This window comes from Lithobates pipiens, unplaced genomic scaffold, assembly GCF_037356315.1.
Source record: "Lithobates pipiens isolate NorthernLeopardFrog02 unplaced genomic scaffold, aLitPip1_a1.2 Scaffold_24, whole genome shotgun sequence".
Classification (NCBI taxonomy): domain Eukaryota; kingdom Metazoa; phylum Chordata; class Amphibia; order Anura; family Ranidae; genus Lithobates; species Lithobates pipiens.
The window spans coordinates 5580708-5597672 of NW_027507786.1; the positions used below are offsets into that span (position 1 = coordinate 5580708).

General features: G+C 46.2%; 1 protein-coding gene across 1 annotated transcript in view; it reads right to left on the bottom strand.

The window, feature by feature from the left end:
* Nucleotides 1-1295: 1295 nt before the first annotated feature.
* The window catches only part of LOC143929635 (uncharacterized), a 50125-nt gene continuing 34455 nt past the window's right edge, over nt 1296-16965 (bottom strand). Inside the window, exon 7 of the mRNA XM_077453546.1 lies at nt 1296-8631. Within this exon, the coding sequence (XP_077309672.1) occupies nt 8330-8631 (302 nt within the window). The 3' untranslated portion in view covers nt 1296-8329. The remainder of the gene's footprint in view (nt 8632-16965) is intronic.

Genomic DNA, 16965 nt, shown 5'->3' on the forward strand with positions numbered 1-16965 from the left:
ATTTCAGCAAACAAATAGCCCTAGTTGGGCGTTTGTCAATCTGCACAATATCTTTCCCACACCACCCATCACAGCAAAAAACCTGACCGTCTCAGGCCAAATGAACCCCCCCACTGCAGCTCTTTATATAAGAGAGGTTGTATTGTTAGCACACTGACACACGCCCAATAGAAGTACATGCCCACCAGTATCTTTCAGTCTGTCTCTTCATGTATGTCTAAAGTGATTGCACCCAATGGGCAGGAACAGATATTACTATTTGCACCTGTGTTAGCCCTTGGCTATGTGCTTCAAATCTCCAACTACAGGCCAAAGATCGAAGTATATTTGCATCCACAAAGCAACAGTTTTCTAAGCATATGAACCTGTGCAGTGTAAACCCAAAAATGTTAAATGTCCAAGTCCTGGGCATGATTAGTGTTATAAAAAAACAATTGGGGTTATTTACGAAAGGCAAATCCACTTTGCACTACAAGTGCAAACTACAAGTGCAATTGTGCACTTGGAAATGCAGTTGCTGTAGATCTGAGGGGGACATGCAAGGAAAATAAAAAACAGTATTTTAGCTTGCACATGATTGGATGATAAAATCAGCAGAGCTTCCCCTCATATCTGCAGTGACTGCACTTCCAAGTGCACTTTCAGTGCAATTTCAAGTGCACTTTGTAGTGCAAAGTGGATTTTCCTTTTGTAAATAACCCCCATTAATATCAGTCCCTGGCTGCAATGAGCTTCCAATCTAAAGTGCAAAATTAACTTTCTTACATTAGAGACTTTTTTGACAGGAGCCAAATAAAAAGCCAGCATTGTCTTGGGATCGTAGTGAGAAACCCACACCGGGAGAACATATAAACTTCAATACAAGCATTAGCATGTTGGGGAATTGAACCAGCAACCCCTGATCTATAAGATTGTAACAGTGAGAAACCCACACCGGGAGAACATATAAACTTCAATACAAGCATTAGCATGTTGGGGAATTGAACCAGCAACTCCAGCGCTTGCTAGACAGTATTGCTACCCAATAAGCCAGCAGGCAGCCTCACACATGGTGTCTGCATCTCTGTGGTGTGAACCAGCCCTAAGCCCATAGCCATGCTCAGTGTCACAAGCAATATACAATATATTAGCCTAAGTATTGGGACGCCTGCCTTTAAACGCACATAAACTGTAATGGCGTCCCAGTCTTAGTCCGTAGGGTTCAATATTCATTTGGCCCACCCTTTGCAGCTATAACAGCTTCAACTCTTCTGGGAAGGCCGTCCACAAGGTTTAGGAGGGTGTCTATGGGAATGTTTGACCATTCTTCCAGAAGCACATTTGTGAGGTCAGGCACTGATGTTTGACGAGAAGGCCTGGCTTACAGTTGTCTTTCAGGGGTTGGGCTTGGCCCTTAGTTCCAGTGAAGGGAACTCTTAAGGCATCATCATACCAAGACATTTTGGACAATTTCATGCTCCCAACTTTGTGGGAACAGTTTGGGGACGGCCCCTTCCTGTTCCAACATGACTGCGCACCAGTGCACAAAGCAAGGTCCATAAAGACATGGATGAGCAAGTTTGGGGTGGAGAAATTTGACTGGCCTGCACAGAGTCCTGACCTCAACCTAATAGAACACCCTTTGGCTGAAATAGAGCAGAGACTGCGAGCCAGACCTCACAAATGGGCTTCTGGAAGGATGATCAAACATTCCCATAGACACACTAAACCTTGTGGACAGCCTTCCCAGAAGCTGTTCTAGCTGCAAAGGATGGGCCAAATCAAATTTTAACCCTACGGACTAAGACTGGGCTGCCATTAAAGTGGTTGTAAACCCTCCTAAACATGTTTTGCTAGGTAGATAATACTTTTCTCAGGCAGCTGATCGCTGCCTGAGAAAGTGCACTTGTCATTTTCGTATAAACCGCCGTTTTGATGTCCATGACGTCAGCCGCGCTTGCGCAGTATTGACTTGCGAGCGCGGCATGTATTGTATTGCCGCCTGTGTCCTTCCTGCTTCTCTGCCTTACGTGACATTCTCCTCAGAGTGGCAGAGGAGAAGTCTCGCGATGTACAGCGTTGATCTGCATTTCATACATGAAATGCTTTGTTGCCTTAGTAACGGCAACCGAGATCGAGGCTTGGTTAGGGTTGTTATGACGCTACGGCGCATGCGCGAGATTTCTTGAGGGAAATCAAACTAAGGGCGGAAATGACGTCCGCAAAGGAGATGAAAACCAGACGTAGCAATGGCGCGGGCGATACCTGGAAGGCACAGATTTTTTAAAATGAGAAAAAAGGTATTTATAACGCTAGTTTTGCATAAATATATAGATCGTTTGAATGCTGATGTTTAGTAGAATATAAATAATTGAAAATTATGATTTTTTTTGGTGGGGTTTACTTCCTCTTTAAAGTTCATGTGTGTGTGTAAAGGCAGGTGTCCCAATACTTTTGGCTAAATAGTGTGTCTGGCAAGAATTACAATGGTGGTGGAACCCTCCTACACATAAATACTACATTTAGGCATAGTAATAGGACCTGGAAGATAAGACAACTGCTCTACATGAAGCACAATGTTGGGGATTTGAACCCAGACACTCAGATATGCTAAGCAGAAGCTCTAACCTCCTACACATAAATACACATAAATACACATAAAAACACATAAATACTCATAAAATACACATAAATACTCATAAAAACACATAAATACTGCATTTCTTTGGACAGGTGATGGAATTACATTACTCAGGAGTTATTCTTCTTGATTTATTCTGTGATATTTGGTGTTTTTTTGTGGGTGAGAGTAGAATATTACCCTCACATTTTTGGGAATTACATTCTGATTTCTGATGTTGGTACACATATCACATTTTTTGGGCTCAATTTATGAATATCTTGAAATAATAAAAAGCACAAAAAATTGTGACTCATTTCAACCACTTGCCGCCCGCCCTATAGGCAATTGACGGTGGCAAAGTGGTTGCATAATCCTGACCGGACATCATATGACGTGATCAGGATTATGAGCCCCCGGGGGCGCGCATCACGGCGATCGTTGTTGCGGGGTGTCAGTCTGACACCCGATAACTACGATCTCGGTAAAGAGTCTCCGACGGAGACTCTTTACCACATGATCAGCCGTGTCCAATCACGGCTGATCACAGTGTAAATAGGAAGAGCCGGTGATCGGCTTTTCCTCACTCGCGTCTGTCAGACGCGAGTAGAGGAGAGCCGGTCGGCTGCTCCTCTGACAGGGGGGTCTGTGCTGATCGATTATCAGCACAGCCCCCCCGAGGATGCCCACACTGGACCACCAGGGACGCCACCACACCACCAGGGATGCCCAGCAAAAGGTAATCCTCCTTAGACCACCAGGTATGCCAGTCAGTGCCACAATGGATGCCAATCAGTGCCCATAATGGATGTCAATCAGTGCCCACAATGGGCATCACTGATTGGCATGCATTATTGTTTGGCACTGATTGGCATCCATTAGTACAGTCTAACATAATACAATGCCGCCTATGAGTGGCATTTGTGGCATATGTGCCGCCTATCAGTGCCCACCTGTGCCGCCTATCAGTGCCCACCTGTGCCGCCTATCAGTGAACGTCTGTGCCACCTATCAGTGCCCACCCATGCCCATCTGTGAAGTCTATCCATGCCCATCTGTGCCGCCCATCCATGCCAATCCGTGCCAGCTATCAGTGACAATTTGTGCCACCTATCAGTGCCCATCCGTGTCGCACATCAGTGCCACCCATCAGTGCCGCCTATCAGTGCCCATCAGTGCCACATATCAGTGTCCATCAATGCCACCTCATCAGTGCCACTTCATTGGTGCCACATCATTGGTGCCCATCGGTGCCGCCTTATCAGTGCCCATCAGTGTAGCCCCATCAGTGCCCATCAGTGAAGGAGAAAACGTACTTATTTACAAAGTTTTGAAACTGAAACAAAAAAAAAACATATTTTTTTTCTAAATTTTCGGTATTTTTTTATTTGTAGCACAAAAAATAAAAACCGTAGAGGTGATCAAATACCACCAAAAGAAAGCTCTATTTGTGGGAAAAAAATGATAAAAATTTCATTTGGGTACAGCGTAGCATGACCGCGCAATTGTCATTCAAAGTGCGACAGCGCTGAAAGCTCAAAATTGGTCTGGGCAGGAAGGTGTTTAAGTGCCCGGTATTGAAGTGGTTAAATTTGTATCAGCAATGGTATTGTTTGCGGATTGTAAAGATACCTGTGTGAGTTTTGGGTAAAGATTGTTGTGAGATGGAGAGTAACAAATGAAAGTGACAGAGAAAAATATATTTTATCAAAACATTCCACATTCTAATATCCTTAAAAACAAAATATTTTATGTAGTAGCAACAATGTTGCAAAGGAAATATTATGTCAGAGAAAGATACATTTCATCTCAAGATTAAAAGGTTTTTTTTTATTGTGAAAGTTACAATTGTCCCATTAGAATCAATGGCTAAAACTTGCATTGGACTATAATAGAGCAGATTTTCACTTCCAAAAAAATGCTCTCTAATTAGCTCTCATTTCGGTATTTACGGTATTCCCTCTAAACATTATTTCTATGTGCAATTCTCCAGGTTTTAGCAGAGTAAGGGTTTGAGCGCTATTTGGATTTAGGGAACTATAGTAAATTCGATTTTGGCAGTATTTTCCCACCAGCGCTATAGTGAATACCGTTTTAGCGTGAATTTGCGGCAGTTATCGCTAATTGCCACTAATTTGCGCTAATGCACGCATTAGCGCTGCTGCGCTATAGTAAATGACCCCCTATTTCTGAATTAATTATTCTCTTGTAGATAAAAGGGTTCCTACACAATACAATATATCTCAGATCGATGAATTTACGTGGGAAAAATTGGCAAATGTAATTCAAAAGGATGAAGGCTTATTGATAGCTTTAGCTAAGGAACTTTAGAATGCAGAATTATTATTTAAACATGAACAAGGTCATTTACAAGAGATATCTCATCAATGGTCAGAATTTTCAGGAAATAATTGGTGGAAAAAATTCAGTAAGACCCCTTTCACACCACACCGCCCATTGCGTCGGCGGTAAAACGCCACTATTTGTAGCGGCGTTTTACCGCCGGATTTGCGGCACATTTTGCCCGATAGCGGGCGATTTTACCCCCGCTAGCGGCGTTTTGCCAGCGGTATTACAGCGCTGCCCGATTTCGATGGGGAGCAGCGGTGGAGGAGCGGTAAACACACCGCTCCTTCACCGATCCAAAGAAGCTGCTGGCAGGACCTCCTGCCAGCGCATCGCTGTAGTGTGAAAGCCTGAGGACAATGGAGCAGCTTCTTTAGGGCGGATTGCAGGCGCTATTTCTAACGCTATAGCGCCTGCAAAATGCCCTGGTGTAAAAGGGGTCTAAGCCCACGTACACACGGTCGGAGATTTTGGCAACCAAATCCATTGGATTTTGCCCGTCGGATTTAGTCCGACGGATTGTGTCCGAAACTGTTGCATACACACGGTCGGGCCAAGTTGGCGAAAAATCCGATCTTTCAGAACGTGATGACGTAATTTCGTTACGATGGGACTACATTCAGGCTAGTAGCCAATAGCTTTGGTGTAGGAATTTGATCTGAGCAGGAGTGGCACTTGGTCCGATGAAAATGCTCTACACATGATCGGATTAGGTCCGTCCGGCTCAGTTGGTCGGGAAATATTTCCAACATGTTGGAAAATTGGGTCGGACGGAGATTCGGACGGAATCAGTCCAATGCATACCACACACAGTCGGATTATCTGACGTGTGTACAAGGGCTAATAGTGTATCAATTTGGGGAAACACTTCAATAACTTCAGCAGCAGGAAATATTTTATCACATCCTATAGTTATTCTTTTATTATGTTATTCATTATATTCCAGTTATGTTTAATGTTTAGAATGAATTTTGAAAATGAAATTATATTATCGAATTAGAAATTAAATCAGCTTAAAAGAAGAATGGGTTTTGGAGTTGCAAACTCAGTTACAAATTAAAATACATCTGGAAATATTAGATCAAAGACAGAGTATTTGTGACATAAATGACGTATGGATGATTAGATATGAAATATGGTTATTTATTCATATTTCAGAGAGGAATGTTATATTCTTAATATTCAAAATTGAATTTGGTTTTAAAAAATATATCTCTGAAGAGTTCCCCTGTAAAAAATAGTGTGAATGTGAGTTTTCTGAGCTAATTATCTACAGATGGTGACATTTGAACTGAGTTCTCAATTTCAAGAATTTGTCAGATTATTTTTGATTGATATAACTGATTGTATTTTCATGAAGAAATTTCTATGTAATGGGTATCTATGTTTGAGAAATTATTTGTATACTCAGTCTGTGAATGGTGATTCCCATCCCCCTCTCTTTCTGTGTAAGAGTCTGGACACCCTTGACTCCCACCCCACCCCCCTGGTGGTATTCCCGAGTCTGGCTCGGGGTGAAAATTCAGTACCATTAGCGGTAACCCCGAGCTAGATCGTGGGATCGCATTACTGGATCCAGGATGAGTTTACTTACCTTGTCCCCTGGATCCAGTGATGTCTCCCCCCACTGTGAGCGGCTCGTCCTCCGCTCGATGTATCACATCATCGAGCTCCGTTCCCTGCGAGCATTGTGACGCACACTGATGGAGAACGGCGCCAAATATAAAAAAGTAAAACGCACACATTACATACAATATAATGTAATCTTACAGATTACATTGCTGTATGTAATTATTTCACATCCCCTTTGTCCCTAGTGGTTTCTCCAGTGCTCTGCATGCAGTTTTATATTATAAAAACTGTTCTTTCTGCCTGGAAACTGGAGATTGTCCATAGCAACCAAAACTGTCCCTTTACATCAAAAGAGGTTTTAGACCAGTTAGAAAACAGCAATAATAAATTAGAATCACTCGCAGAATTGAGCAATAATAATTTGTGGGTAGATCCGTCATCAAACACAAAACAGTCCGATGGAGACCACACACAGTCGGAATATCCGACAAAACGGTCCGATAGGACACATTCCGTCGGAATCTCCGACCGTGTGTACAAGGGCTTAGTATTCCTTCTGGACATTGTCGCATAAGGAGGCCTGAAGTTCGCTAGTGGTACCTGGGCTGGTAAAGTATCCCTCTCCTTTGATTTTTCAATGAAAGCAGGAGAGTGTCGAGAAGCCACCCCATCCACTTGTGTGTGGCCTGTCTGTGAAATCTAAAGAGATTAACCTTTTGTTCCTAAATAATTGTATTTGTTTTTTAAAGGACATAGAAGGCATTTATTTAGTATACTGTTTACACACAAAAAAAGATATTTTTTAGTTAATTATTTTATTACTGTAATTGTATCTGTAAACTACAGTATTAAACAGATGCACACTGCCTTATGTACATCAAAGTTCCAAGCCTACATTTGATAACTATGTCTTAGCTGACATAACAAGTATCATTAGGAGCAAAATGAAAAGCTTTCGTTATAGGTCAGCCCACCACATACAGATAGTCACTTTCGTAGAATTCCCTTTTTGGAGACCTAACTCCAATTTCTGTGTAAGTTTCCTGTCACTCCTTTACCAAGCTTACTGTCATGGCAGCATCAGCAGATGGCACACTCATGTGTATGCTTCAACATGCAGGCAAAGGTCTGCACTTGGACCTACTTTTACCTTGCCTTTCCGTTGCTGACCCAGCTAGTTCCTGACTTTGGCTTGTCTCTGCTGATTCCCTGCTGTCACCTCAGCCAGTCTTCGGGCCATGACTACTTGCTATCCTACTTGCCTTGACAGTTGCCAACCTTTTGTTTCAGACTTTGCTTTCAGCTTTCTGTATGTTCCCGCCAGCTGCTGTGCCAGTCTGTACCTCTGTGGTGACCACTCTGCTCTTCAGTGACATCCTAATCATTCTGAGCATCTCACAATCAAGCTACACCAGAGCTTCTATCAGAATTCATCATCTGCAGATGGGACATTCAACACTTGTACCACTCTGTGTCCTTTTACCCCGTATCCTCCATTTCAGGTACTTTTAGACCAGCAATGTAAGGGAAGCCCTCTCATCATTTCTCACCTCTAACCAAATACATGATAATTACAGAAGTTTAATGATAACCTTTTCCCCGCCACTTTCTAACAACGTTTGGACATGGTGATTGACTGCTCAAGCCAGAGGACTGTATTGAGAGTAGAGGAAGGAAGTCATATGTTCCCCCATAGCTAGAATTTCTGGCTATTTCCAAGGGACCCTACAGCTGAACGGAGTGGCAACATTAAAGTCCCAATAACATGAAATTTGCCCTCTCACCCCCTTCCCATGCCACTCCTGTCCTGCTCTACTTACTCTGGTCTTCCAATTTCCATTCACGAATTTCTGGATTTGTGAGACTCTGGTGGTCAACTTGACACCTTAATGTTTTTCCATTGTCCTCCATCTCTGGAACATACATCAGAATGGACGAAGTGCTGTACAAACTGTCGTCATCAACATCGAATTCAGAGTCCGTTGTAGGTAACTCATCTTCCTCCTTGAACCATTTAATCTCTATAGTCTTTGGGTGGAAGGAGTGGACTCTGCAGGAAAGCTTCATCTGTTGACCAACATTTTCAGAGGTGATCTGTTCCACAACAGGCTGAGCTGAAAATATAAAACAGAACATTTGGAAGGGTTTTTAGTAGGTACTCTGTGCTTTGCTGTTTTTACACATCGCCTACTAGTGTGAGGAAAGTTGCAGCATATAGATTACAGAATGGCATTAAAGAAAAGTTCCAAGTATACATATTTTTACATAGTTACATTAGTCCAGCTTGGATTAATGTAACAATGCATATACCATATCTTTTGGATCCCTATAGTAGCTGGAAATCACCGTAGTAGACACACATCTACAGTGATCTCCACTAGCGTCTGGGTCCTGTGCTAAGCGGCTGTCCTACTGAAGTGTGAACACAGGAGGCGGTTCGCTCAGCACATGTGCCATGCTCGATTGATGCAAAGTGTTCTCCAATTGACTAAGGTGGCGAGGTGAGCAGTCGTGTCACCCTTGTCTTCTCCTTCAATCAGAGAATGTTTTGCATTTACTGAGAACATGCAAAGCATTCTATGAATAGTGCCTGTGTCAAGCGATCAATCTCCTCCTCCTGATCACCAGAGTAGTGGTGCCGACTGCAGTGATTTCCAGCTTACACAGGGATCCCACAGGTAAGCTGTAACTATTCTTATACCATACCTGTAGTAATAATAATTGGTTCTGCTCAGAACTACACTCTAAGCCCTTGTACACACGGGCGAACATTCTGACAACCAAATCCGTTGGATTTTGTCAGACGGATTTTGCCTGAAACTGTTGCCTACACATGGTCGGACAAAGTTGTCTGAAAATCCGATCGTTCAGAACGTGATGACGTTATTTTGTTACGACGGGACCACGTTCAAGCTAGTAGCCAATAGCTTTGGTCTAGGAATATGATCTGAGCATGCGTGGCACTTTGTCCGTCGGAGTAGGCTACACATGATCAGAGTATTTCCGATCGGACCAGTTTGTCAGAAAATATTTCCAGCAAGTTGGAAAATTTGGTCCGTCGGATATTCCGAAGGAAACAGTCAGATGCATACCACACACAGTCTGAATATCCGACAAAACGCTCCGATAGGACACATTCCGACGGAATCTCCGACCGTGTGTATAAGGGCTTACTGTGATAACCTATCAATAAACTTTTCACTATTTGTGAACTGTGGAGATGTGTTTCCTGGAGTGTGATTAAATCTGTGCGAGTTTCCAGTTTATGCTTTTTTCAATTTCGCCGTTGCTCTGGAGTTTCCTTTGTCATATGACCTGCCAGTAACTATTGATTTATCTATAGCACTGTGTCAGAACTGTAATATTGGTTACCTTAAAGTCAATCCCTTGTTTGCACCGTTAAGAAGGGTCTTGAGCACGGATGGCACAAGCTCCCCCTTCAACCCGAGGAAGAGACCCTCCGGAGTCATCGGTGATGTCTCCTCACGAGAGGCCTGGTCTGAGCCGTGGGACCCCCGACCCTCTCCACCCCGCCTCCAGCACCGAGGTCCCCATGCTGTGGTCCCCCAGATGCCTCTTCCCCCTGCTCCTGCGACCCGGGTCAGAACACGGGACTGGACTCTTATTGGCAAGCTTATTTACAAGCGATCTTTACATGCCGGCCTCAAGCACTTGACAGACCGGATGGAAATGGTGGAAGAATTACAAGACACAAAGCTGACAGTCCACCAGACCCAAATGCAGGGATCAGACCACCGCCTTATGCTCCGGGAACTGCAGCGCCAAGTGGAGGACTTGGACAATAGGGGGCGCAGAAACAACATCCGCGTCCGTGGCCTCCCAGAATTGTAAGGTTCTGAAGACCTTCATTCTACGCTACAAGAGTTGTTTAATGAAATGCTGAGAGAGTCCGCAGACAAACCTATTGAAATGGACAGAGCCCACCGAGCCCTCCGCCCTAAAGGCTCCTCATCGCAACCTCGGGACATTATCTGTCGGGTCCACTCTTTTACCCTGAAAGAAGATATCATCATGCGGAAAGCACGTTCCAACCGTAACCTTACCTTTGATAACTCCCCACTGCAGATATACCCAGATCTATCCTGGATCACGCTCCAAAAGCGCAGATTACTGCAGCCTCTTCTGTGCACACTCCAAGACAAGAGCATTGCCTACAGATGGGGCTACCCCTTCAGCTTGACCGCTAAACACCAGGGGAAGTTGGCCATTCTACGTTATCCGGAAGATCTGGACTCCTTCTGTGATGCTTTGGAGATCCCCGCCCCCAACTTGCCTGCCTGGGACCTGCTGGCCACGCCACCTCCACCGCCGGTGGTCTGGTAGAAGGTCCCCTCCACTAAACGCTCCAGGGGTCCTGAGCACCCGCGCAGACCCCCCCCCCAAACACAGAATGGGATGAGCTCTCTGGAGGAGCCACGCAGAACACTGCTTTTTTTTTTTTTACCCTCCCAACCCGACATCGATCACAACGAACCTGCCCTCCTGAGCTCCCACGAACACCACTACGTTCCTTTTTTCTTTTTTTGGTCTTGTTTTTTCTCTTGTGCCCCCCGTTGGCCTATAGCCTACCTACCCCTGCTACACGAACTGGGCTGGCCCTGGATTCCTTTTGGACAGGCCGGTTTTGGAGTTAGCCACCCCCCCCCCCATGGTTGGCCACCTGATAGTTCCCTGCCTCCCCCCCCCCTTTTTTTTTTTTTTTTGTTTCCCTTTGGGGTTTTTTTTTTTTGGGGTTTTTGTCAACTGTTTTTGCATTCCTTTTTGGACTCCTGTTTTTCCAGGCCTCCCTATCTGGGACCTACCTCCCCGGATTTTTTACCCCCCTTACTTTTTGGGAGGGAACCCGGGGAGCCCAGCCGGGGAGCCCAACTGGAACTTGGCCCTGGGACATCTCGGTCCCTGTAGGCCAGACTGTAAATGACTGTTATTATTTAATTGTGTATGTATTCTAACTCTTTTTCTTTACCCTAGGCTTCTACCCCCTCCTGCTCTATGGTCCTCCTTATCTGGCACGCCGCCTGACTTCTTCCCCTGGATGCCACGCTCCCGGATCGCGCTTTGCTACTATTGGCCTCAGCTAAGTATGCTTCCTATCTACTCCCTATATGACATTGGGTAAGGTACTATCACTAAATGTCCACGGGCTTAACTCAAACAAAAGAAGACGTCTGGCGCTCCGGTAATTCCGGCAGTCACGGGCAGATATCATTATGGTTCAGGAAACACATTTTAACAAGGGGGAATCTTTTGGATTCGCATCCAGTTACTACCCACAGGCCTACCAGTCTTTTAACCCGCGAAAGAGAGCGGGGGTCGCTATCCTTTTTAAAAAAGGGGCCCCCTTTACGTGCTCCAGCGTATATCTTGACCCACTTGGATACTTCATCATTCTTCGAGGCACCTGGCAAGCACAGGCCATTACCCTATGCGCCCTGTACGCTCCAAGCACGCACCAACATAGCTTTCTGGCTAAGGTTCTTACCCGGCTATCCCGCACGCCCTCAGACCTTCTTGTGCTAGTAGGAGACTTTAATCTATCCCACTCTGCTGTCCATGACCGTCTGGCAGTGACCCCTCAAACCCCACAGGCACGGGTCCTTAGGGACTACAAACTATTCTGCCAGCTGACTAGGAGACACAGTCTTTTTGACGCTTGGAGGGCCCTTCATCCGACCGACCGCTGCTATACCTTCTACTCTGTCCCCCATCAAACCCACTCCCATATCGATTACTTTTTTGTAAACAACAACGCACTACGTATTGTCGATTCGGCGCAGATTCTCCCCATCTCATGGTCGGATCATGCCCCCGTCGCTCTCTCGCTGAACCTTGGTACTCTTATATTCTAAAACCGAACTAGAATCCACACTGGAACACTACTTTAGGGAAAATGACACCCCTGACGTCTCGCTCCAGACCTTATGGTCGGTCCATAAGGCGGTCCTCCGGGGCCGCTGTATTGCCCTTTCTTCGGCTATGAAGATGGATGCCAGGGCAGCCGAACAGATGGCTACCACAAAACTAAAGTCCTTGGAGGCGAAACTCCAAGACTCCCCTTCTAATCCACTCCTCCGACGGATCATTCGTATAAGGGCAACCCTTCGGGACTTAGCCATGGGCCAGGTAGAAAAAGCCCTGGTCTGCCTAAAACAGGTGTACTACGACAAGGGCAACAAGGCACAGTCACTCCTGGCCCGTAAACTGGCGGAACGAACGCATATGTCTGCGCCCCACCAGATTAAGGACAGGCGAGGTGTTCTTTTGACCCATCCCCAGGAAATTGTAAATGCCTTCTCTGACTATTACACGGATCTCTATACTAAAGCCGAGATACCGCACAATCCCCCGTCGCTTGACCTGACGGACCGTATTACTCATTACCTAGAGCGCGTGAAACTGCCCCGACTGCGGACGGAAGACTTACTAGGTCTTAATGCCTCTATTATGGAGGAGGAACTGGAGGAGACGGTGAAAGGCCTGCCCGCCCATAAGTCCCCCGGTCCGGACGGACTACCGTATGAATATTACAAGGCCTTCCTTCCCCTACTTAGCCCCCACATGACTAAACTATACAACGCCTTTCTCCACCAAACTCCGGTCCCTACCGACATGCAGAGATCCTTTATATCCCTGATCCCGAAGCCGGACAAAGACCCGGCGCTATGCGCCAGCTACAGACCCATCGCCCTGCTTGACTCTGACTTGAAAATATTCACTAAAATCCTCTCGAATAGATTGAATGCACTCGCTTTAATTCATAAGGACCAGGTAGGTTTTGTCCCCTTGCGTCAGGCGGGGGACAATACTCGGAAAGTCATTGACTTAATTGATGTAGCCAATAGGGAAGGCATGGAATCGGTACTCCTGAGTCTCAATGCCGAGAAGGCGTTCGATCGCCTGAGCTGGCCCTTTATGATAGCCACACTGCGGCACCTGGGCTTCACGGGACCCTTCCTGCAGGCAGTAATTAATCTCTATACTGCTCCTACATCTCAAGTTAAAACCCCATTTGCTACTTCACCTGTATTCCGGGTGACTAATGGTACCCGCCAGGGATGTCCCCTCTCTCCTTTGCTTTTTGCACTGTGTGTGGAGCCGCTGGCGACGGACATTAGGGGCAACCCGGATATTAGGGGGGTGTCGGTGAGAGGCAAGGAATTTAATGTGTCCCTGTTTGCGGACGATGTCATTCTGACATTGACCCACCCTAGGATCTCCCTGCCCAACCTTCACACAGAGTTGGCTGCATATGGAGCACTATCAGGGTACAAGATAAATGCAACAAAATTCGCAGCCTTCCCCCTGAATATTCTGGCAGCGGAGGTTGATCCCCTGCAGTCCACCTTCCCTTACAGATGGGAAGCCGCCTCCATTAAATACTTGGGGGTCTATATTATTCCCTCCTATAGTACTTTATACCACGCCAACTTCCCACCCCTGTACAGTTCGATAAGAGCCCTTCTCCAAAAACAGAGGCCCCACCGGATCTCTCTTCTGGGCAGGATCGCATCTATTAAGATGGTTATCTTGCCGAAGCTCCTCTATCTCTTTCAAACTCTACCCATCCCCGTTCCCTATGCCCACTTACGGAAACTTCAAGGGGACACATTGAGCTACGTCTGGAACCATCAAAAACATAGAATACCAAGCTCCACTATGACCGCGTCCCGGGCTGATGGGGGCTTGGCATTCCCGAATCTAGTGAAATACTATCAGGCATCCCCAATTACGGGGGATCCTTACGTGGTTCCCACAGTGGTCCTACAATAAATGGTCGCGAATTGAGAAAATATGGTTGGCCCCAATTCACCCCAACAGCCTTTTATGGAACATGCACATGACGGTGCCTCCCGACCGATTGTTGGGTCTGATGTCCCACCTTCGGCAGCTCTGGCGCAGGTTGTCTAGCTCCGGGCTACTGCAATCTAAATGTTCGGTCATGAACTAATTTCTCTACAATCCTGAGATCCCAGCCAGCCTCACTCACCAGAGAGAGCTGGGGGAGGTACTTCCGGTGTAGGAGTGGCAGACAGTCTGGAGGCAGGCAGCCAAAAGCTCGATGTGCACTCTCTATAAAGAAAACTCTTATAAGATCCTCTATTTTTGGTATCAGACCCCGGACCTCCTCCATAAAGTATACCCCTCCACCTCCGACCGGTGTTGGCGATGCCAGCGCGACAGGGGCTCTCTCTTCCATATCTACTGGACGTGCCCCCTAATAGCTTCCTACTGGACTTCGGTCCGACACTTATTGACCCGCCTCTTTGACGCACCTATACCCTGCCACAATTTTTCCTGCTTGGCTTATCACACCCGAAGATGGGCAAGCCATCCAGGAAGTTACCCCGGCACATCTCATAGCTGCCCGCTGTCTGATAGCGCTAAATTGGAAAAAAAATACACCCCCATCCCAAGAGGACCTGTACGCCAGAATTAAGGATGTTGAACTGATGGTAAAGTTGACGGCTAGGGTGAGGGACAAGCTGGACGAGCACGGTGTGGTCTGGGAGCGCTGGCATCTTTGGGAGGACACAAGGTGAGCTGCCCTGGAGGCCGAGATGCTAACCTACCTACCCTTCTGTTCTCTTCCCCTCCCTTCTCCTCCTCCCCCTCCCTTTTCTTCTCTCTCTTCTACTTCCCCATTCTTTTCTTCTTCTTTTCTTGTTACTTCTTTTTGTTACTAACACCGTGAGCTACAAGGTGGTACTCGGTGTTCCCTGCCGATTGCTTCGGTAGGGCCTAATGTGCCAGTGATGGCTGATTCTTTCTCTTTATCTGGGCACAGTGATTTCCACATTTGACAGTTCTATTTTGTATGCTCACCCTGCCGCTGTGCCCTCGGCATGTAATGTTTCTGATTTTGTTGTTGTATATTCTAATAAAAAAACGTTAATTGAAAAAAAAAAAAAGATAATAAGAAGGGTCTTGAGTGGTGGGATCATGGGAGTAAGCCTAGACCTTGAGGGCTATATCCTCTGAGCTGGAAAGGGAGCTGCTGATCTATTGAAGACCTACCCCATGCTGTTTTCTGAGGGACAACAGAGCTGAGGATACTGGAGCTGAACTTGAACATTCAATGGTCTTTTTCTACAGTCTCATACATGGTGCAGAGAAAACATAGGAACCCCTGCTTTGTTAGCATCCATCCAGGGACTGTTGGCTTTGGAGAAATAATACAACTTCGGGCATTGTATTTACTCCCTTCTGTTCCACAAGTACTCATATAATTGTAAAATATATCCAAAGCAAAAACCATAGGTGTGCGCAGGGGGTGTGCTAGATGTGCCTGGGAACACCCTAATCACTCTGCGCGGTGCCAATTCATTGAAAAGATTTCCTGTAAACACAACAGGAAGTGTTAGGAAATCACCCTCTCTACTTCTGTCTTGATGACCATTTTAAAATGTTGTATTTCCCATCACCTCAACAGAGACAATGATAACCAGGACAAATAAAGTGAGTGAATTTCCCCAGTTGAACCATCAAAAAAAAAAAGGAAAACAGAGATTCCAACCCTCCTATACCTTATCAAAAACTAATTTAAAACGGTTTGACCTAGGATACACTTAAAAAAATAAAAAAATCTAAGGACAGGACAAGGTACAATGTACCAAGGATCCCTTTTTTGAAGATCCCTCTTGTGTGAAGATAGAAGTTCTTACACCAGTGGCGGCCCGTGCATTACAGGTGCACGGGCGCTGCCCCCTTTCTCCTGCCATCCCCCTCTAGCACCAATAGATAGATTCATGCATTGCATGAATCTATCTATTGCCGCCGCTACCACCCCCTATTTAGGCACACGGCCCCTTTTTCGCAGGGTGCCTGAATTACAGCGACGGGGGGTGGTTTTGAAGAACCTGGTTAGAGCCATAGGCTCCAATAGGTGTCAAAAAAGGTGACCTGTGAGCGCCATGCTGGGCGCTCGCAGGTCACTCAGCTGTGTTAGGAAAGTGAAAAGTGATTCACTTTTCTAACACTAAACCGCCAGGCGTCCAATCATAGCAGAGGACAGGAAGAGAGGACGGGAGAAGACATCGAGGAGCTGTTCCACCGAGACAGTTAAGTGCAGATGGCGGGCTGGTGGGGGGCACACTGGCAGCATTTGGGGCACAGTTGAAGAAATTGATGGACACAGTGGTGGCAATTGATGGGCACAGTGGGAGCAATTTATGGGCACAGTGGGAGCAATTGATGGGCACAGTGGCGACAATTGATGGGCACAGTGGCGACAATTGATGGGCACAGTGGCGGCAATTGATGGGCACAGTGGGGGCAATTGATGGGCACAGTGGCGGCAATTGATGGGCACAGTGGGGGCAATTGATGGGCACAGTGGGAGCAATTGATGGGCACAGTGGGAGCAATTGATGGGCACAGTGGGGGCAATTGATGGGCACAGTGGCGGCAATTGATGGGCACAGTGGGGG